Source organism: Lithobates pipiens, unplaced genomic scaffold (genome assembly GCF_037356315.1).
Source record: "Lithobates pipiens isolate NorthernLeopardFrog02 unplaced genomic scaffold, aLitPip1_a1.2 Scaffold_10, whole genome shotgun sequence".
NCBI lineage: Eukaryota > Metazoa > Chordata > Amphibia > Anura > Ranidae > Lithobates > Lithobates pipiens.
In genome coordinates, this window is record NW_027507686.1 from 24904435 (window position 1) to 24926740 (window position 22306).

General features: G+C 42.8%; 1 protein-coding gene across 5 annotated transcripts in view; it reads left to right on the forward strand.

The window, feature by feature from the left end:
* The window catches only part of LOC143928148 (F-box only protein 31-B-like), a 219652-nt gene that overhangs the window by 7567 nt on the left and 189779 nt on the right, over positions 1-22306 (forward strand). For all 5 annotated transcript variants that reach the window (XM_077452897.1, XM_077452871.1, XM_077452879.1 and 2 more), the window contains exon 3: positions 19450-19552. Coding sequence is in view for 1 of the 5 variants with exons in the window: in XM_077452925.1 (XP_077309051.1) it covers positions 19450-19552 (103 nt within the window). In the remaining 4 variants the exon portion in view is untranslated. The remainder of the gene's footprint in view (positions 1-19449; positions 19553-22306) is intronic.

Sequence of the window (22306 nt, forward strand, 5' to 3'; positions counted from 1 at the left end):
CTGCAGTGCAAATCACATCCGATCTCTGTGCGATTCGAGTTCAGCCATTCGCCGCACCCGCCGCAAATTCGCACGGGACCCTTTTTTTGGCCCGCAGCAGAATCGGATCGCATGGGTGTTCACACCATGCGATCCGAGTTTGCAGATCGCACTGCGATATGCGAACTGATCTGGGGGTGTCAGTAACATTTCACTGACACTCCCAGCAGTTCGCATAGGGCAGTGTGAACTGCCGCCGGGAGGCATGCGATGCGGGAACCCGCCGCGCATTCGTGGCGTTCCCGCATCGCTCCAGTGTGAACCCAGCCTAATAAGCAATCGTTTTTCTGATCGCTGTATTAGTGTCACAGGTGACGCTAGTTAGGCAGGTATGTATTTAGGTTCGCTGCAGCTTTTTATAGCGCCAGGGACCCCCATATACTACCGCATAAAGCCCCCTGATTGCCCCCTAGTTAACCCTTTCACCAGTGATCACCATATAACTGTTACAGGTGACGCTGGTTGGTTAGTTATTTTTTTATAGTTTCAGGGCACCCGCCATTTATTACCTAGTCTCACTAGTGTACCTCTAAATTTAGGGGTGTCTACTTTCCAAAATGGGGTCATTTGGGGGGGGTTTGTGCCATCTTGGCATTTTATGGCCTTCAAAACTGTAACGCCCTTAGAAAGCCTGAAGGCGGTGCTTGGTTTTCGGGGCCCCGTACGCGGCTAGGCTCCCAAAAAGTCCCACATATGTGGTATCCCCGTACTCAGGAGAAGCAGCAGAATTTATTTTGGGGTGTCATTTCACATATGCCCATAGCATGTGTGAGCAATATATCATTTAGTGACAACTTTGTGAAAAAAAAAAAAAAAAGTTTGTAATTTTCCCGCAACTTGTGGCAAAATATTCCATGGACTCAACATGCCTCTCAGCAAATAGCTTGGGGTGTCTACTTTCTAAAATGGGGTCATTTGTGGGGGTTTTGTGCCATCTTGGCATTTTATGGCCTTCAAAACTGTAATAGGTAGTGAGAAGTGAACTCAAAAATTTACGCCCTTAGAAAGCCTGAAGGTGGTGCTTGGTTTTCGGGGCCCCGTACGTGGCTAGGCTCCCAAAAAGTCCCACATATGTGGTATCCCCGTACTCAGGAGAAGCAGCAGAATTTATTTTGGGGTGTAATTTCACATATGCCCATAGCATGTGTGAGCAATATATCATTTAGTGACAACTTTGTGAAAAAAAAAAAAAAAAAAAAAAGTTTGTAATTTTCCCGCAACTTGTGGCAAAATATAAAATATTCCATGGACTCAACATGCCTCTCAGCAAATAGCTTGGGGTGTCTACTTTCTAAAATGGGGTCATTTGTGGGGGTTTTGTGCCATCTTGGCATTTTATGGCCTTCAAAACTGTAATAGGTAGTGAGAAGTGAACTCAAAAATTTACGCCCTTAGAAAGCCTGAAGGCGGTGCTTGGTTTTCGGGGCCCCGTACGCGGCTAGGCTCCCAAAAAGTCCCACATATGTGGTATCCCCGTACTCAGGAGAAGCAGCAGAATTTATTTTGGGGTGTCATTTCACATATGCCCATGGCATGCATGAGCAATATATCATTTAGTGACAACTTTGTGAAAAAAAAAAAAAAAGTTTGTAATTTTCCCGCAACTTTTGGCAAAATATAAAATATTCCATGAACTCAACATGCCTCTTAGCAAATAGCTTGGGGTGTCTACTTTCTAAAATGGGGTCATTTGTGGGGGTTTTGTGCCATCTTGGCATTTTATGGCCTTCAAAACTGTAATAGGTAGTGAGAAGTGAACTCAAAAATTTACGCCCTTAGAAAGCCTGAAGGCGGTGCTTGGTTTTCGGGGGCCCCGTACGCGGCTAGGCTCCCAAAAAGTCCCACATATGTGGTATCCCCGTACGCAGGAGAAGCAGCAGAATTTATTTTGGGGTGTCATTTCACATACGCCCATAGCATGTGTGAGCAATATATCATTTAGTGACAACTTTGTGTAAAAAAAAAAAAAATTTTTTTTTTTGTCATTATTCAATCGCTTGAGGCAAAAAAATAAAATATTCAATGGGCTCAACATGCCTCTTATCAATTTCCTTAGGGGGTCTACTTTCCAAAATGGGGTCATTTGGGGGGGTTTTGTACTGCCCTGCCATTTTAGCACCTCAAGAAATGAGATAGGCAGTCGTAAACTAAAAGCTGCGTAAATTCCAGAAAACGTACCTTAGTTTGTAGATGTGACAACTTTTGCGCAAACCAATAAATATACAATTATTGACTTTTTTTTTACCAAAGACATGTGGCTGAATACATTTTGGCCTATATGTATGACTAAAATTGAGTTTATTGGATTTTTCTAATAACAAAAAGTAGAAAATATCATTTTTTTTCAAAATTTGCGGTCTTTTTACGTTTATATCGCAAAAAATAAAAATCGCAGAGGCAATCAAATACCATCAAAAGAATGCTATATTTGTGGGAAGAAAAGGACGCAAATTTTGTTTGGGTACAACATTGCATGACCGCGCAATTACCAGTTAAAGCAGCGCAGTGCCAAAGTGTAAAAAGACCTCTGGTCATTTACCAGCAAAATGGTCCGGTCTGAAAGTGGTTAAACAAGAAAAAGGATCTTTTTTTGCCGCACATCCTACAAAATCTAGTCATGGAGGTCCCCCAAGGCTGAGTCCAGTGGACAGGGCGAAACATGTCAGAGCGGGCAAGGCCTGGATGGATTCTGAGCTGAGACTGTTGCTACCATCACTACCTATGGGTTTTGTTGGATGTGCGGGAATGATCCTTCTCCTTGTTTGCATATTTCAGAGGAAATTGAGATATTCACGTATTTATTTCATTGGTGAGTCAGTCTATTTCTTGGCCTATTCCTCTTTGTTTCGGCCTCCCATCTTTTTTTTCTTGCGCAGTTAGCACTTCATGTGCAATTCATTGAGGGTCACACATCATCCCCATCTATTCTGATTTTCATGGCAGTTTCCATTGGCTTTCTTTCTTTAGCCACTTTCAGACAGGACCGTTTTGCTGGCTTAAGACCAGACTCGCACTTTTTGCGATTCAGCACTGCGTCACTTTAACTGACAATTGCATGGTCGTGCGACGTGGCTCCCAAACAAAATTGACGTCCTTTTTGTCCTACAAATAGAGCTTTCTTTTGGTGGTATTTGATCACCTCTGCGTTTTTTTTTGTGTGCTATAAACAAAAAAAAGCGTAAATTTTGAAAAAAACTCATTATTTTTTACTTTTTGCTATAATAAATATTTGCCAAAAATATATATATAAAAAAACATTTTTTTTCCTCATTTTAGGCCGATACGTATTCTACATGTTTTTGGTAAAAAAAATCGCAATAAGTGATAATTGATTGGTTTGCGCAAAATATATAGCGTTTACAAAATAGGGAGTTTAGATAGTTTTATAGCATTTTTATTAATTTTTTTTTTTACTATTAATGGCGGCGATCATCGATTTTTTTTTTATTTTTTTTTTATTGTGACTGCGACATTATGGTGGACAAATCAGACATTGTTGACACATTTTTGGGACCATTGTCATTTATACAGCAATCAGTGCTATACAAATGCACTGATTCCTGTGTAAATGACACTGGCAGTGAAGGGGTTGACCAGGGGGTGGCAGTGTATGGGTTAAGTGTGTCCTAGGGGCATGTTACTAACTGTGGGGGGCTGGGCTGTGTGTTAGTGAACACCGATCTCTGCTCCAATAACAGGGAGCAGAGATCAGTATCATTTGTTGCTAGGCAGAACGGGGAGATATTTACTTCCGCATCTCCCCCTTCAGCTTCCCCGTGAGACGATCGCAGGTATCCCTGCGGCGATCGAGTCCACGGGACCCGCGACCAGACCCACGGGGGTCCCGAACAGCGTCCCACGCACGTGATTGCATGGCGGCATTCTTAAAGGGACGTACCTGTACGCCCATATGCCTGTCAGTGCCATTCTGCCGACATACATCGTCATGGAAGTGGGAAGTGGTTAATTTTCGACCTTAGTAACCTTCTTTTACCTTCATACTCCTCTTGGTACTACCAGCTCCTCCTGAGCTCTTGGGAGTGAAATGGCCCACAGAGTAAAGAGTAATGAGCTTCTTCTTTTTGCTTGGTGTCCATCCTCTGAGGAAAGGGCTTCTACAACAGAGGCCTGCTATGCATTGCAGTTAAACATTCCCTTTTAGGAGGCCTACATTTACAGCCGTGTCTCCTCCTTTCTACGGCTCCCCTCTAAGGATTCAGTCACACATATCTTCCCAAATCCAGGCTTTGTCTGCTATGCCCTCTGCCTCTTTAGATAACCCATTGTGCTCTGGGAATGTATTTACTTGTCATCTGATGTTTATTGACAACAGTAAAATTGTATATGCATAATATAAGTTGTATCTAATAGCAGTGTACAAAGAAGGACAGCTACAGCAGTTTAGAACTAGCTTTTGAAGTAAGGTGCACATGGAAGGGCTTTGCACAACACAAAAACAAAAGATTTCCCAGCACACTTACCAGCTTGCCTGCAAATAAATCCAAAAATGCACAATCTAACACTTGACATTAAAAACAGAGGTCTTAGTTGCACACATTTGCAAATGGGGAAGCTGCACTGCTTTGCCAAGGCTGCTCTGTAAAGTGCGAGGTCCTAAGGCCTCGTTCACACAAGGCGTATGAATCCATACCCCGTGTGAGGGCAGTGGGTACAGGCACTCCATGCATCCCCGTGCAGGCAGTCACATTGCACACATTTGCAAATGTATGTGGAAGCTGCACTGCCTCGTCAAGGCTCCTCTGTACAGTGCAGTTTTTTTTTTTTTTTTTTTTTGTGTTTTTTTTGTGTGATTATCCAGACCCGTGTAGATGTAGAGGAAGGCGAAAAAAACCCTGATAAAGCATGGTGTCATTTGCTCTAACAGGGAAAAAATTCCTTCCTGACCCCCGAAGGCGATCGGATTACTCCCTGTATTATACATCTGTGGGTGGACATTACAATGTCTTTTGATGGTTTTCAATTTAAAACAGCTTGTTTGATGAATATCAAAAAGTAATGTACAAAAATGAGGAATCTTTGTTCATCAGGATCTTTGAATATGATATCAATGTCTTTACAGATGAACTGTCCTCCCCAAATTTCTCATGAATATATCGGTATATAGATCCAATCCATTATGTCACATCAAGAACTATTGTCCAAATATGGGAGGAATCTTCATCATCATATCCATCCACCTCTTTAATGCTGGATTCACACATATGCAGTTTTAGTGCTATTTGCAGTTTGCAGATTTGCACTACAGTCCATTTAACATTGTTTCCTATGGAACACATTCTGTAGTGCAAAATGCAAAGAGCACTAGAAATGCATAGGTGTGAATCCAGCCTACGGGGACGCAGCGGCTGGACAAACACAGCCCTAATTTAACAGGTGTGCAGGAGTGGGTGAGTGGCCCTGAATGCACACAAATTAGGACCTGTGTTCCCCGGCTGCCCGGCTGCTCCGTCCCCATAGCGTAACATAGGCTGTCAGCACCCTGCTGTGGGTGAGCTTGCTGGTTGGCATCCTGCTGTGGGTGGGTTATTGGCCGGCACCCTGATGCAGGTGGGCTTGCTGGCTGCCACCCTGATGCGGGGAGGCTTGCTGGCTGACACCCTAATGTGGGGGCTTGCTGGCTGGCACCCTGATGTTGGTGGGCTTGCTGGCTGGCACCCTGATGTTGGTGGGCTTGCTGGCTGGCACCCTGATGTTGGTGGACTTGCTGGCTGGCACCCTGATGTTGCTGGGCTTGCTGGCTGGCACCCTGATGTTGCTGGGCTTGCTGGCTGGCACCCTGTTAGAGAAATTAAGTATTATACCTCTAAATGTCAACTATGAATATGCCTAGAAATATAGCTTTATCTTAATTAAGTTTAAAATGCTTAGAAATATGTTTTATATAACCCTATTATACTTCAATATGCTGAATAATCATATAACTATGAAAATGCTTACATTAGCAGAAATTGAAAAACACATAGCTCACATCAATGCCAATGATGGATGCATGGATTTTTGAAGCCTGAACGTACATGTAACCATTTCTCTTGAATATGGAATTAATGTCTTACCTTGACTTGAGAGACGGTCTGATTATTCTCCAACACACCCTGCTGTGGGTGGACTTGCTGGCTGGCAGGCACCCTGTTGCAGGTGGGCTTCATGGCTCGCACTCTGCTGTGGGTGGACTTGCTGGCTGGCAGGCACCCTGTTGCGGATGGGCTTCATGGCTCGCACTCTGCTGTGGGTGGACTTGCTGGCTGGCAGGCACCCTGTTGCAGGTGGGCTTCATGGCTCGCACTCTGCTGTGGGTGGACTTGCTGGCTGGCAGGCACCCTGTTGCAGGTGGGCTTCATGGCTCGCACTCTGCTGTGGGTGGACTTGCTGGCTGGCAGGCACCCTGTTGCAGGTGGGCTTCATGGCTCGCTGGCTGGCAGGCACCCTGTTGCAGGTGGGCTTCATGGCTCGCACTCTGCTGTGGGTGGCTCCTCTGTACAGTGCAGTTTTTTTTTTTCATCTGTATCTTCTGAGGATGATATCAATGTCTTTACAGATGAATTGTCCTCTCCGTATCTCTCATGAATATATGGGTATAGCAGTACAATCCACGTATTATGTCACATCAAGAACTATTGTCCAAATATGACCAATCTTCATCATGTCCATCCACCCTTGGGCTTTCTGGCTTGCAGCCTGCTGTGGCTGGCTGGCTTGCCTCCCTGCTGTGGGTGGGCTTGCTGGCTGGCCTCCCTGCTGTGGGTGGGCTTTCTGGCTTGCAGCCTGCTGTGGCTGGCTGGCTGGCCTCCCTGCTGTGGGTGGGCTTGCTGGCTGGCCTCCCTGCTGTGGGTGGGCTTGCTGGCTGGCCTCCCTGCGTTGGGTGGGCTTTCTGGCTGGCACCCTGCTGTGAATGGGCTTTCTGTCTGGCACCCTGCTGTGGGTGGGCTTGCTGACTGACACCTTGCTGTGGGTGGATGGCTGGCTGACACCTTGCTGTGGTTGGCTGGCTGGCACCCTGATGTGGGTGGGCTTGCTGGCTGGCACCCTGATGTTGGTGGGCTTGCTGGCCGGCACCCTGATGTTGGTGGGCTTGCTGGCCGGCACCCTGATGTTGGTGGGCTTGCTGGCCGGCACCCTGATGTTGGTGGGCTTGCTGACTGGCACCCTGATGTTGATGGGCTTGCTGACTGGCACCCTGATGTTGGTGGGCTTGCTGACTGGCACCCTGATGTTGGTGGGCTTGCTTACTGGCACCCTGATGTTGGTGGGCTTGCTGACTGGCACCCTGATGTTGGTGGGCTTGCTGACTGGCACCCTGATGTTGGTGGGCTTGCTGGCTGGCACCCTGATGTTGGTGGGCTTGCTGGCTGGCACCCTGATGTTAGTGGGCTTGCTGACTGGCACCCTGATGTTGATGGGCTTGCTGACTGGCACCCTGATGTTGGTGGGCTTGCTGACTGGCACCCTGATGTTGGTGGGCTTGCTTACTGGCACCCTGATGTTGGTGGGCTTGCTGACTGGCACCCTGATGTTGGTGGGCTTGCTGACTGGCACCCTGATGTTGGTGGGCTTACTGACTGGCACCCTGATGTTAGTGGGCTTGCTGACTGGCACCCTGATGTTGATGGGCTTGCTGACTGGCACCCTGATGTTGGTGGGCTTGCTGACTGGCACCCTGATGTTGGTGGGCTTGCTTACTGGCACCCTGATGTTGGTGGGCTTGCTGACTGGCACCCTGATGTTGGTGGGCTTGCTGACTGGCACCCTGATGTTGGTGGGCTTGCTGACTGGCACCCTGATGTTGGTGGGCTTGCTGGCTGGCACCCAGATGTTGATGGGCTTGCTGGCTGGCACCCAGATGTTGGTGGGCTTGCTGACTGGCACCCTGATGTTGGTGGGCTTGCTGGCTGGCACCCTGATGTTGCTGGGCTTGCTGGCTGGCACCCTGATGGAACACACTCTCCACTAAACACTACACTACACTACACTACACTACACTACACTACACACTAAACACACCACACATTACACACTAAACACACCACACATTACACACTAAACACACGACACACGACACACACCACACACTACACACACACCACACTACACACTATAGGTTGATCATGTCGATGTTAGGGAATCCAGGCAAGAATACTTTCTTTCCTGGAATTTCCAATGCCTTGCCATCTATCGCTGACGGAGGAAGTCGAGAAGATGTTTCCATGTCCATGTTGGTGGGCTGTAAAATGAAAAACAAATATGAGATTCTGTATTCATAGATTTCTGACCTGAGTAAATATCAGGATATTGCTTAAAGCCCAATTCCTGAAACAAGTATAAATTACCCTTGCAGTATTTGTGTGTGTGTGTGTGTGTGGGGGGGGGGGGGATTTTGTGCCTAGGGGTAGAGGAATAAGGTATACTAATGTATTCCTTTCTTTGGACAGCCTTCATCTATGCAACCCATCCCTCACAGACCTTCTCTAAAGCTTTCCCAGCCACGGTCACATTCTTACCCCCACATACAATGTAAGACTGATAGGCCTGTATTGTACATGATGATGCAGAGAGGTTAGGGCTAGGTCCCTCTTTCTCTGCCCCTAGAGTTTACAAGCAATAAAACATTAGAGTGCAGGGTGGGGTGGGGGTGGTGGTTGCCTATTGCGCAATCTATTTATTTTTTGAGTTGGGCTTTAACATTGACTAACTTCTTTAATACAACCTAGATCCTTCTTCCTCTTTCCATGCAGTGGAGGAGCAGATAGGATACAAATCTAGATGCAAACTACATGTCTGGTCCCATGCCTTCCACCACATCATGATGGTGAAAGTCACATGTCCTAGACACCCCAGACATTGTATTATGAACCATTGCACCTTCTCACTTCAACTATCACTCCCAGCTGTGCACCAATGGGGTTTATTTACTAAAACTGGAGAGTGCAAAACCTGGTGCAGCTCTGCATGGTAACCAATCAGCTGACATGTTTTTGTCAAAGCTTTATTGAACAAGCAGAAAGTTAGAAGCTGATTGGCTACCATTCACAGCTGCATCAGATTTATCACTCTCCAGTTTTAGTAAATCATCCCCATTGTGTCTGATGCCTAGAAAGTTACATTCTTATTTACTTCCGTAGAAAATGAAATATTGACTGATTAGTCTGTGAGGTTTTCCTGCAGGCTGGGATATGTCTGTACCCCCTATATTAGCTGTAAGGACACAGCAATGCTCCTTACAGTGTGTAACAATCTTCTTTTTGAATCCTCATCCTATAAAGATTTGTGTACTTACCGGACCTACAGAGAAAGGGGGCCGTCCTTTCCCTTGTTCCATCGACTTCCAATTGATGAACCTCATGAATGGATGCCGTCTAATGTCGCTGCCAACTCCAAGCCTCTTCTCCGGACATTTGCATAGCAGCTATAAAAGAGAAATTAAGAGTTATTTTGAGTTCATTTTGCACTTTTTAGAAAAGAAAAAAAAAACTTTGACTACAGTGCGTCTCCTCCTGGGCGGTCCTTTCACCCATTGGAGGATCATAGCATGTGAAGGCACATATATAGCCAAGTACAGGTGCTGGATGTCTACTGACATGGATGGAATTCATATTATATTCCAGCACAACAAATCAGTGTTGTGCTGGAATGTTATGTTATGATGTGCCGCCATTAGATCGCTTCTAACTCCCTGAGATCTTTAGATTGGTGGTGACACTTTAAGGAGAATTACAGCCACAAGAAAAGGGAGGAGATTGGATATTTTTAAAGATCTTTTTTTCTTCTCATTAACATCATTTATCAGCACCGGGCGATAAAAGCAGTTTAATGAATGGAGTTGGAATGGGTTAGAACCCCTCTGTTAGGTTGTGGTTGCTTTCTGTGTCCCCCCTTTGTGAGATTTCCATGTCCTCAGGACATGATATGAAACAAAATGTCTACAACAGGGACACAATGACGGCAGGTGATCTAATCCTCCCCACTATGTTCAAAACAATAATAAATGGGGAGGAGTTCTGCTTTAATAACCTCATACAATGTGCACATCAGCGATTGACCCCATGTGGCATCATCGTCTGAGCCCTAAGCCCCAGGATGAAGTATTCCCATTGGATCTTCACCATGGAATGAAGAAGCCAAACTACCCAACAATCCAGCTGACAACCAGAATTGGCAACACCCCTACATTATACCGCTAAAGCAGCAGCAGTAGGCCTAGAAACCTTCCCTGTGCTTCTTCAGAATTAGAAAATGTCTTGTACTTACTCCTCCTAGGAAGTGCTTCAGGTGTTGGTCCATGTCCGGGGGGTAAACAGGATCTTCATAATTCACGGCCCTCCTGTATACCTGAGTGGTATCGTCACGGAATGGTACAGTTCCTGTGGCCATCTTGTATATGACAACCCCCATGGAAAACCAGTCGGGTGCAAACTGGTAGAAGTCGCCATTGATAACCTGGTAATCAGAGAAGAGAAATCAGTTACTTAGTTCCTACAAACTTAGCATCCTTTTATAGGAGAAATAATAATATATATTCATTGAACGTGTATTCTAAGGGAGGCATTTACAAAGCATCAGTATGTCCTTACTGTGGCAATAGCGCTACTTTAATAAAAATGACATTTATAAAGCACAGCGGTGGAATTGGGACTTTGAGTGCTATTACAGGGAATGGGTGTAAACATAAAAAAAAAAAAAAAAAAACGAGCGAGAGCCTAGTCATGTGATTCACCCTAATCAAATCAGAGTTCTCTTAGTGATATCTGCTCTCCAGTAGAAATCATTGCAACATTAACCTTGATGTAGCTTTTTAAAATTTGATATGTTTACTATTTCATATGTCCATTATTATAGATATAGTAGCTAGACTCGCTTTAAGCAAGAGGAATAGCAAAGAACAACCACTGTGCCCAACAGCTAACCAGGAGGCAGAGGCGGCATACGCAATGGCTGCCCCCATGGACATATATTAACCACTTCAGCCTGGACTAATTGGCTGGCCAAAGACCAGAGCAATTTTTGTGATTCAGCACTGCGTTGTTTTAACTGACAATTGCCTGGTCATGCTATGTGGCTCCCAAACAAAATTTACGTCTTTTTTCCCCCCCCACAAATAGAGCTTTCTTTTGGTGGTATTTGATCACCTCTGTGGTTTTATTTTTTGCATTAAAAACAAAAAAAGAGCAACAATTTTGAAAAAAAGCAATATTTTTTACTTTTTGCTATAATAAATATCCCCCAAAAGAATATAAAAACACATTTTTTTCCTCAGTTTAGGCTATATATTCTTCTACATGTTTTTGGTATAAAAAAAAAAAATCACAATAAGCGTTTGATTGGTTAACCACTAGGGGGCTAGGAAGGGGGTTAAGTGTGTCCTAGGGATGTGTTCTAACTGTTAGGGGGTGTGGCTATGAGTGGCACATCACTGATCGCTGCTCCCTATAGCAGATGAACAGTGACAGGTCACTAGGAAGAACGGGGAGAAGTTGTGTTTACACTGACATCTCCCCGTTCTTCAGCTCCGTGACACGATCGCGGGACACCGTCGGACATCGAATTTGCGTGTCCCGTGGGCATGATCTTGGAGCTTGCACGCGACCACACAACAGCAAATTTAAAGGGACGTACCTCTACGCCCATTTGCCTATCCGTGCCATTGTGTTGACGTATATGTTCGTGCGGCGGTCAGCAAGTGGTTAACATATTTTTTTAAAATAATTTTAAGAGCTTAACCACTTGTGGACCGCCTAACGGGGATGTACGTCCTTTTTTTGAAGAGGGATATCTCGGTAACGGCAGCAGCTGCTGCCACAACCGAGATATCCATCTCTTCAGGCGGCGGTCACTGTACGATAACGGTGGTCTCCGCGGCTGATTCGCCGCGAGATCACCGCTATCGGCGGCGGGAGAGGTGCCACCGCCCTCCCGCACCTTCCGCCACTTACCGGAGCCGTCGGTAGCGGCGGAGGCGATCGGGTCCTCTTCCTAGCTGGGCATAGAGACAAGTGAGGCTAAGATGGCCCCCACTCGTCTCTATACCATAGGAGGGCGGAAGCGACGTCAAAACGTCACTTCCGCCCATACCTCTTAAAGGTATATATTTTTTTAAATGTCAGATTTTCTTTCTTTTTTTTTTTTTTTTGCCCAAATATGAGATCTGAGGACTTTTTGACCCCAGATCTCATATTTAAGAGGACCTGTCATGCTTGTTTCTATTACAAGGGATGTTTACATTCCTTGTAATAGGAATAAAAGTGATCCATTTTTTTTTTTTTTTAAAACAGTGTAAAAATAAATAAAATCAATTAAAATAAATAAGAAAAAAAATTTTTTTTTTAAAAACACCCCGTCACGACGAGCTTGCGCACAGATGCGGGCGCATACGTGAGTAGCGCCCGCATATGAAAACCGTGTTCAAAACCACACATGTGAGGTATCGCCGCGATCGGTAGAGCGAGAGCAATAATTCTAGCCCTAGACCTCCTCTGTAACGCAAAAAATGCAACCTGTAGAATTTTTTAAATGTCGCTTATGGAGATTTTTAAGGCTAAAAGTTTGACGCCATTCCACGAGCGGGCGCAATTTTGAAGCGTGACATGTTGAGTATCAATTTACTTGGCATACCATTATCTTTCACAATATAAAAAAAAATTGGGCTAATTTTACTGTTGTCTTATTTTTTTTTTATTCAAAAAAGTGCATTTTAAAGAAAAAAAGTGCGCTTGTAAGACCGCTGCGCAAATACGGTGTAAAAACAAGTATTTCAATGACCGCCATTTTATTCTCTAGGGTGTTAGAAAAAAAACAATATAAAATGTTTGGGAGTTCTAAGTAATTTTCTAGCAAAAAAAACAGTTTTAAACATGAAAACACCAAGTCTGAAAAAGAGGCCTGGTCCTTAAGTGGTTAATGATTACCAATCAGGTGTTTTACATTGCAGGGTTCTGTATGCAATCTAAAATGTTTATATTACAAGTATCAGAGGGATAGTGATTGGATTGTGATATGCTGAATAGATGAGGTCTAGTGTTGGGTAAAAAGAGCGTGACTTACTTCTGGCGCTATGTATCCAATCGTTCCGGCTACGCCCGTCACCTTCCTATTACCAAACAGATCCATTTCTGCCAATCCATAGTCTGCAATACGGACGTGACCTTCATTGTCCATTAAGATGTTGCCTAACTTGAGGTCTCTATGAACTATGCCACGTCCGTGGAGGAACTCAAGTCCGCAGGCTATTTCCGCCGCAATGAATCTATAAAAGAGAAAAATGAATTAGATTTTACAGTGATTAGACTTAAGTATAAACATTATCCATGGGCAGGGGGAGGGAGTACCTGGCTCTATCCCATTACCGGTCCCAACTTTGAGCTTGTTTAGGTTACCGTACGGTCGGAGTTCTGGGCATGGCACCTGCTCACCATTTCTGGTTTTTCTGGAGTCTCCTGGGAGAACCCATTGGTAGTATCCAGGCTGTAAACATGCTTGTCACAGCAATAGGCATGTGACCGGTACTATAAGACCCCAAGTCTCTCCTCTGCCCTTAACAGCATTCACAACACCGAGATCTGAGTTTTTGAATGATTTTGATTTCTTAAAAATGTCAGGTCTCAATGTCATCACATCCGTGGTACCATAGCGGAGAGCCGATCGATCACGATCACAGCTTTGTTCAGCTGTCTGACCAGCCAGTAGACGTGCCGGCTGGTCGCCTGGGTCTCCCGGTAGGATGAGAGAGCCTGAGAAATCTGTGGTAGGTGCCGGGAGTGGAGGAAGTCCCCTCCTGCTGCATGTAAAACCAATCCAGCTGTTAGTTAGACCGCCACCTCTAAAAAGCAGTACCAGGGTTATGAGGTACCAGTACATCATTGGTCCAGAAGTGTTAACCCCTTCGTGCTGGTGGTATGCATATATGTGGCCTCTAGGTGGGTGGGAATTAACACTGAGAGGCCGCATGTATGGGTGCCAGAATGTAAACAGAGCTGTCCTGAGGATGCACTCCTGGCACAGTTACTGCTGCCTAAAGGAAAGCTCCCGATATCTACATGCGATTGGGAGCTCTCTGATCATGTGACCACTGTGACAGCCAATCATGGCGGTGGTCACATGATCAGAAACCCAGCTCCATCTCCCGGCAAACCTCTTAGAGAACGTTACTAGGTGACTCTGGACTGTCTCCATCTCCTTCCCCACATGGTGCAATCACTGCCGCTTTGGAGAAACTGGGATTGCAGAATGCCATGTGTGTGAACAGTCTACTTGGAACACCAACCCTACTATGATAATATAGCGTATCTAAGCTTGGGAGAGGCGCGTGGTCCCCAATTTTTGGCGGGACGGAGTGACATTACTCTAAAGTATCTACGTCAGATCTGGGTGGACTGATGTAGCTACGCATTCTAATGGAGTCCAATGTAATTCTAAACTCCTAAAAGCCTGGATTGTAAAGCAACATATCTTATAAAGATTACTTTCTATTCTATTCTCATTGTGGTGATGAGACTTACCTTATGACGGAAATAGGAAGAGGGAAATGTTTATTGGTGAAATCAAACAGATCCCCTCCAGAGACGTATTCCATAGCGAAACAGGCAGAATGGCGGGTCTGAAAAGTGGTGTAAAGTTGGGTGAGGAATGGACACCCTGCCGCCATCTGCATGACCTTCTGCTCTGTTTCAATGGCGCTACGTTGATCTGAAGTCTTCACTACAGACTTGATGGCCATGATCTTCTTGGCTGCAGAATGAGTTGCCAGAAAGACCTGTCCGAATCCGCCTTCTCCGAGCAGGCGGTGCAATATGAAAGGTGACTGGCTGTCGCCGTGTGATGGTATTGATTGGACATTTCCTGCTGTGACAAGTTTGATGTTTCTAGTGTCACAGCTCGGGGGAGTGACAAGAGGCGGGACTTCTGCTGCTGCAATCCTCAGAGGCTTTCTAGCTGGTGCGGCATTTCTCATGATCTTTCTAATCGCTGAAATATTTCTCATGCCCTCTCTAGTGTCACAGCCGGGGGGAGTAACAAGAGGCGAGACTTCAGCGGCGACGGCAATTTTCATGGGCTTTCTAGCTGGCGCGGCATTTTTCATGATCTTCCTAATGGCTGCAATATTTCCCCTGATGTTATTAGGGACACAGCTCTGGGGAGTCCTCACAGATGATATGGCGTGGACTACATCCCTATCATGATCCAGAAAGCCATTAAATGGCTCAGGTCTTATCTCTGCAATCATGCTTTCCATTATAAATGGTCTCATTTCACTGGTTAAAAACACAGTGAAAATCATACGCTAGAAGAAGAAATCTCTTAGGAGCTCAGAATAGGTCTTCACACCAAGAGAAGTCAGACTCTTCTGAGCTCCACAGGTGTGAGACTGCTTTTTATAGCGGCACTGCCAATGACATCCTAGAGCTGGTCACACTGACCAATCACATCGCAGTGCTTGTCACGCCGGCCAATCAAATCACAGTGCTGGTCACCGTGACTCCTCCCCTAAGTTGGCAAAAAGCCAGCCAGTACAGTCACATGACCTCAGCCAGTACATTTCTGGATTTCAACTGTCAACTGTCAGATTTCAAATTTTCTCTATTCTGTGGGGGAGGGGAGGATGAGATGACTGCTGAGATTTACATTTCTGCAATAAACAAGTTTATTTCTGTTTTACTTCCCATAAATAGATAGATAGATAAATGTAAAATTCAGATGTGTGGCAAATAACAAGAAAAACGACCCCATCCATGAAATGTGATGTCCTCATATTGACAAATTTCACAAAGATAACACACCAGGATAAGGATCCTTCTCCCCCTGTCAACTCCAGAAGGTTTTAACCCTTTCATGACCAGAACTTTTTTGCTATTTAGCACTGTTCTACTTCAATTGGCAATTACATCATTATGCAACACTGTATACAAATGAAATTTACACATTTTTTTACCCACAAATAGAGCTTTCTTTTGGTAGTATTTGATCTCCACTGGGAATTTTTATTATATAAATAAACAGAAAATTCAAATGTAAAAAAGACCAAAATTTCCAGTTATAAAATATATCCAATAAAATAGTTAAAAAAAATCTTCATAAATTTAGACCAAAATGCATTCTGCTATTTGTCTTTGATTTAAAAAAAAGTATAAATTGTTTTCTTATAGTGTTTACAATATTTTCTTTAAAAAGTAAATAAATGAAAAAAATCCAAAAATGAAAAAAAAAAAAATATTTTCAGTTTTTAAATATATCGAATAAAATAATTAAAAAAATCGAATTTCTACATAAATTTAGGGCAAAACGTATTCTGGTACATGTGTTTGGTTAAAAAATTTTTTTTTATATATTAATTGGTTTCTTTGTTATCTACAATCTTTTTGGTAATAAAAAAACATAAATAAAAATGACTGAAAAAACACACAAAATTTAAAAAAAGGAATATTTTTTATTTTTAGTTAGGAAACATATCTAATAAAATAGTTTAAAAAAATCTTCATAAAATTTTAACCAAAATGTATTCTGCTACATGTCTTTGATTAAAAAAAAGTATATATTTTTGTTCTTACTTATAGCGTTTGAAATCTTTTTGTTAAAAAAATCAAATAAATTAAAAAGACCAAAAATGAAAAAAAAAATGTTTTATTTTCAGCTATAAAACGTATCCAATAAAATAATTTTAAAAAAATCTAATTTCTACATAAATCTAGGCCAAAATGTATTCTGGTAGATAGTAAAAAATAATAGCAATAACACAAACATATTGCTTCATTCATTTAGGCCAATATGTATTCTGTTTATATATTTTTGGTTAAAAAAAAAATTGGAAAAAAGAAAAAAAAATTTGGGAAAAACATTATTTATTTATTTTTATTGAAAACACCGAAGAATTTTAAAAAAGGAATAGTTTTTATTTTCAGTTATAAAACATATCCATTAAAATAATCAAATGTTTTCATCAGTTTAGGTCAATATGTATTCTGCTACATTTTTTTGGTAAAAAAATAATCCCAATAAGCGTGTATTAAATGATAATTAAAACAATTTAATTTCTTCAAATTAATTTTAGGCCAGAATGTATTCTGCTACATGTCTTTGGAAAATAAAAAAAAAGGTATATTAACTGGTTTCTTAGTTATAGCCTCTGCAATCTATGGTGTATACAGTACTCTATATATTTGAAAATTGATCAGTACTGACAGCCTGTTCTATTTTTTGAGGCCCCTAACCACTTGACCTCCGAAAGATTTAACCCCCCTAATCACCAGGCCATTTTTGCGATAACTGACAATTGGTTGTGCGGCGCTGTACTCAAATAAAATTGATGTCTCCCCCTCCCCCACAAATCGCGCTTTCTTTTGGTGGCATTTGATCACATCCGCTGATTTTATTTTTTGGGTTATAATCATAAAAACAACTACAATTTTTGGTCACAATAGACAATTAGATTTACATAATATACAAGTCACATTGCACAATATACAAAACAGTATTTTTTTTACTTTCTACTATAAATCATATCCAATATATATATATATATATATATATATATGGTAAAAAAAAATAAAAAAAGACAAACAATTTGAAAAACTATTTTTTTAATGACAAAACACCAAAAATTTAAAAAAAAGAATATTTTTTATTTTGGCTTATAAAACCTATCCAATAAAATTATGTAAAAAATCGAATTTCTTCATCAATTTAGGCCAATATGTATTCATATTTTTGTTTAATAAAAAATCCCAATAAGGGTATATTGATTGGTTTGCGAAAAAGTTATAGCTTCTACAAACTATGGGATATTTATATTAATTAATTTTTAGTAGTAATGGCAGCGATCTGCGACTTCTAACGGCACTGCGATGTTGCAGTGAAAATTTGGGACATCTAACTGGCACTATTTGGGGACTAGTGAGACTAATACAGTGATCAGTGCTAGAAAATATGCACTGTCACTGTACTAATGACACTGACTTAGAAGGGGTTAAACATCAGGGGTGAGCAAAGGGTTAAATGTGTGCCTGACCAGAGTTTTACTACTGTGGGGGAGGTGCTTGTACTAGGGGAAGGCATGGATCGGCGCCTCTGCTTGGCAGAGACACAGGCTCCATGTCTTCTCTACTGACAGACCGCCGTTCTGCCTGTGTACAGAATCATCACAGCAGGAGTGGGCCGGCGGCGGTGCCCACGCACTCCAGATCCGGAAGTACACGATCACGTATTGAGTATGTGATGTTGTGCAGCAAAACTGCCTTGCCGCCATATATACACAGTGTATGGTTGGCAAGTAATTAAAATGCCAGGACAGTCCAAATATCCCCCAAATAACCCATTTTTCGAAAGTAGACAGTCTGAGATAAGAGGACAAAAAATGTATTATGTATATATTTTTTAACACACTTTTTGACCAGAGCAAAATAATGTGCCATATTAACATTGTACTACTCTGGAGAAGTGATCATTATTATTATTATTATTTTTTTTTTTTTTTTACACATTATGTTTGCATATAGCAATGAATTTTATTACTTTAAGCAAGAATTTTACTGAATGAAAGAATGAAATTGATTCATTTAGTTTATTTTGTTGTGATTGGACCCAGTCTGTACCATGTGACCAATGTCAGCTAACAGCACAATTGTACACAATGTATGGCTTGAAAGGAAGCCATCCATCAACTGTCATGTGACCTGCTGTGATCGTGTGAGTGAGGAAAAGCCGATCAACAGCTCTTCCTGTTTACATTGTGATCAGCCGTGATTGGACATGGCTGATCACATGGTAAAGAGCCTCCGCTGGAGGCTCTTTACTGAGATCGGTGTAGCGGTGTGTCAGGCTGACACACCGCACCATCGATCACGTTGGTGCGCGCAGTGGCTGTTATCCTGCTGGACATCATCTGACGCCCAGTCAGGATAACGCAACCACCGCCCGGCCGTCGTTTTGCTATAGGCCGGGCGGGAAGTGGTTAAAGTGGAACTAAACCCTTCTATCCTTTACAGCCAGGGGAGCTGCCATCTCAGCCTCTGTTTGATCTGCAGCAGCCATGGTGCTGCACATGTGATCAGTTATGTCACCAGTCATTTCATGGCTTAACATTTCAGCTGAGAGCACAAGCAACTGTGTCAGTTAGCATATTTGGCAGGCTTTGAATGTAACTGTTGCTAATCCATTAAATTGATGTTTTTAGTCCACTTTAAGCAAATCCTTGTGTGTGAATCTTTTGCCGAGATTCTTACCTGTAGATCCTACCAGTAACAGCACTTCCTGATGGGGACTTACAATGCTAAGACACTGCTTTGCAATTAGCAGCAGCGTTGTCTTGCTGTGTGCACTCTGCCATTGGGCTGTCATCTCTCGGTCAGCTGCCATCCCCGCATATCGATGTATTAACAATCTTGCGTTTTTTTTATTTTTTGCCGGCAGGAATTTCGCACATGACTGCGAGATGTCTTTGGGAGGAAGCTGGACGATATTTTCCACAAACAAAGCTCACCCTGATGAAATTCATCTATATCTGACAATATGAGTAAGTGAGGGGACATAAGGAAAAATTCTTCTTTTTCTTCTTCTTTCTTCTTTTCCTTCCCTCCTTTCCTCTTTTTCTTCTTTGTTCTTTTCCTTCCTTTCTTCTTTATCTTCCTTCCTTTCTACTTTTTCTTCTTCTTAATTAATTTCCTTCCTTCCTTTCTTTTTCTTCTTCTTTCCCTTCTTTCCTTTCTTTCTTCTTTTCCTTCCTTCCTTCATTTCTTCTTCTTTTTTTCTTCTTATTTCTTCTTTTCCTTCCTTCCTCTTTCTTCTTCTTTTTTCTTTTTTCTTACTTCAATCCTTCCTTTCTTCTTCCTCCTCCTCCGCCTCTGGTAATTTGTATTGAATAGGGGATGGTGATATGTTTTCAGTGAGTCTCATCTTCAGCTATTATAATATTTACCTAAAGATAGTTCCTGATAGGACACTTCTGATCCATATTTGCCTGGTTCTATTTCAAATTCAGCTTTGTTATGCCGCGTACACACGATCGAACTGTATGACGTACTTAGTCCGTTGAAACACATTTCAACTGACAATCCGCTCGTGTGTGGGCTTCAGCTGACTTTTTCAGCGTGCAGTCCGGAGTACTAAGAATTTCGGTTTGCACAACAATCTTTCCGTCGTACTTTGGTTTCAGCGGACAATACGGTCGTCAGTATGCTAGTCCGACGGACTAAGAATGGCGCATGCCCAGAAAGGATTTACAGGGCGGAAGCGCTCTGTCTTGTAAAACTAGTGTTCGTATTGAAGCTAGCATATTCGTCATGCTGCTAATTTTGTGTTTTTTTAATATAGCACATTCTTTTCTTCTTCATAATGCAAGAAAAGTGAAGTTGCTTTGCTGCTTATATTCACACAGAGTTATCACAAATGTCTTTATTCATCCTCATCCTATGATTAATATTCCAATTCGAGAATAAATAAAAAAAAAAAATAACGGACGAATTAAGCTGAAGTCTGAAAAGCGCGAATCGTCTCTAACCAAACTTCCACTAACGCAAAGTCAGCAGAAGGAGCCCAAAGGGTGCTTTGCTGTGTCTTGGACTTCCTATTTCTAGTCCCGTCGTACGTGCTAGACTGTTTGTGTATCCGTGTGTGGTCAAGTCCTTTCAGTGGAAAGTAGGCTTGTTCGTCAAACTAAGTTCCGCGCATGCTCAGAAAGGATTTACACGCTGAAAGTTATAATGCAGTGTATAGGACGTCGTATTTTTCGTCCCGTCGTACGTGCCGTTCACGTCATCGCGCACGGTTTCAGCAAACTGTTCGTCCGTCGTGTGTAGCCATGTCCGTCCATGCTAATTTTGAGCGGACTGTTTGCCGAAACTGTTTGACGGACAAAGTTGGGCGAACAGTCCCCGCGTGTGTGCGCGGCCTCAGTGGAAAGTACGCCGGATTGTCCGTCGGATTGTATGACGGACTAAGTCGTCATACAGTTCGATCGTGTGTACGTGGCATAAGAGCTCCCTCTAGTGGCTGTTTTTTTTTGTCAAGCTGGGTAAAAGGTTCAAGTGCACCTGCCAGTAACTTTCAATGTTTCCATGAATACATTTCTGACCTTTCATAATATACAGGAACAGTATAATTTTTCAGAAAAGTGTCACCCCATCTACCAACGAACGTTCATAAACGGTGCTGTATACAAGGGGTTAAAGCAAGCAGCAGCCATAAGCTTGCTATTTGTAGAGCCAGCGAAGGGCTTTTTACATGAAAGTGATCCCATTTATGATCACTTCTATAGGGCTCTGAATGGTACACCTTCCCACTGCCACCACTTGCGGTGCTTCTCAGGCCCTCCCATTCCTCTGGGATGATCAAGACTGCAGGAAATGGCTTTTCATATTTGTTCCCTGATCCCCTTTAAGATTAATGAATCCAGAAGAGATGTGTATTACCCAATTTCTGGGTTTACAGCTGCAACTCCTTGGTTACTGGAGCCGAGGATGCAGCTAATCAAGCATGACCTGTGCTTGATTAGCTGTAATGAAGGACAGGGGGAAAATTTGTAGTTTAAAAGCCCCCTATGTTATTCCATTGAGCAGGTGACCGGTTCTCTTCATGGAGACATTGGGGGTCTAGCCCCCCCCCAATGTCTCTATAAAAATGACCTATCACCTACCCAATGCAATAACATAGGGGGCTTGTTAGCCTATTAGACTATCAATTTCCCCACTATCCTCCATTACAGCTAATATATTACCCATTACATATAGGGGGTTATTTGCCTATTTGCCCCTTGTTATAGCAATAAAGTTAAGTAAAGAAAAAAGTGTAAAAAATATATTAAATACAATAAATAAATATTTATGTTTGTTTAAATAAATTAAATATTTTCCAGCGTATGAGATAACCTTTTACACTTAAAAAAACTGGCCAAAAATCAGGGGTCGTATTATTATACGCCGGATCAGCCCCTTCTGAGGGTTCGGTAATACTGTATGTAGCTTCGGCTACATACAGTATATACCGCTGAGACAATCCCGGTGAGCAATGTATTCAAATGAATACAGAGCCTGCTCGGATTGGAGTAACAACCTCTGCCAGTCGGATTGGCATTGAGAGTCAGAGAGGCGCGGGCTGATGATGATACAGCCTCTGCCAATCCAAGCAGGCTTTGTATTCATTAATAGAATACATCGCTCACTGTGATTGGCTCCAGCAGGAAATAGGATATGGCGCCAGCTCTTCTGCTAGGACGAAATATCAAGCGTCGGAAGCCTCGGAAGGGGGTCGTCTTATACGATAAGTGCAAGAA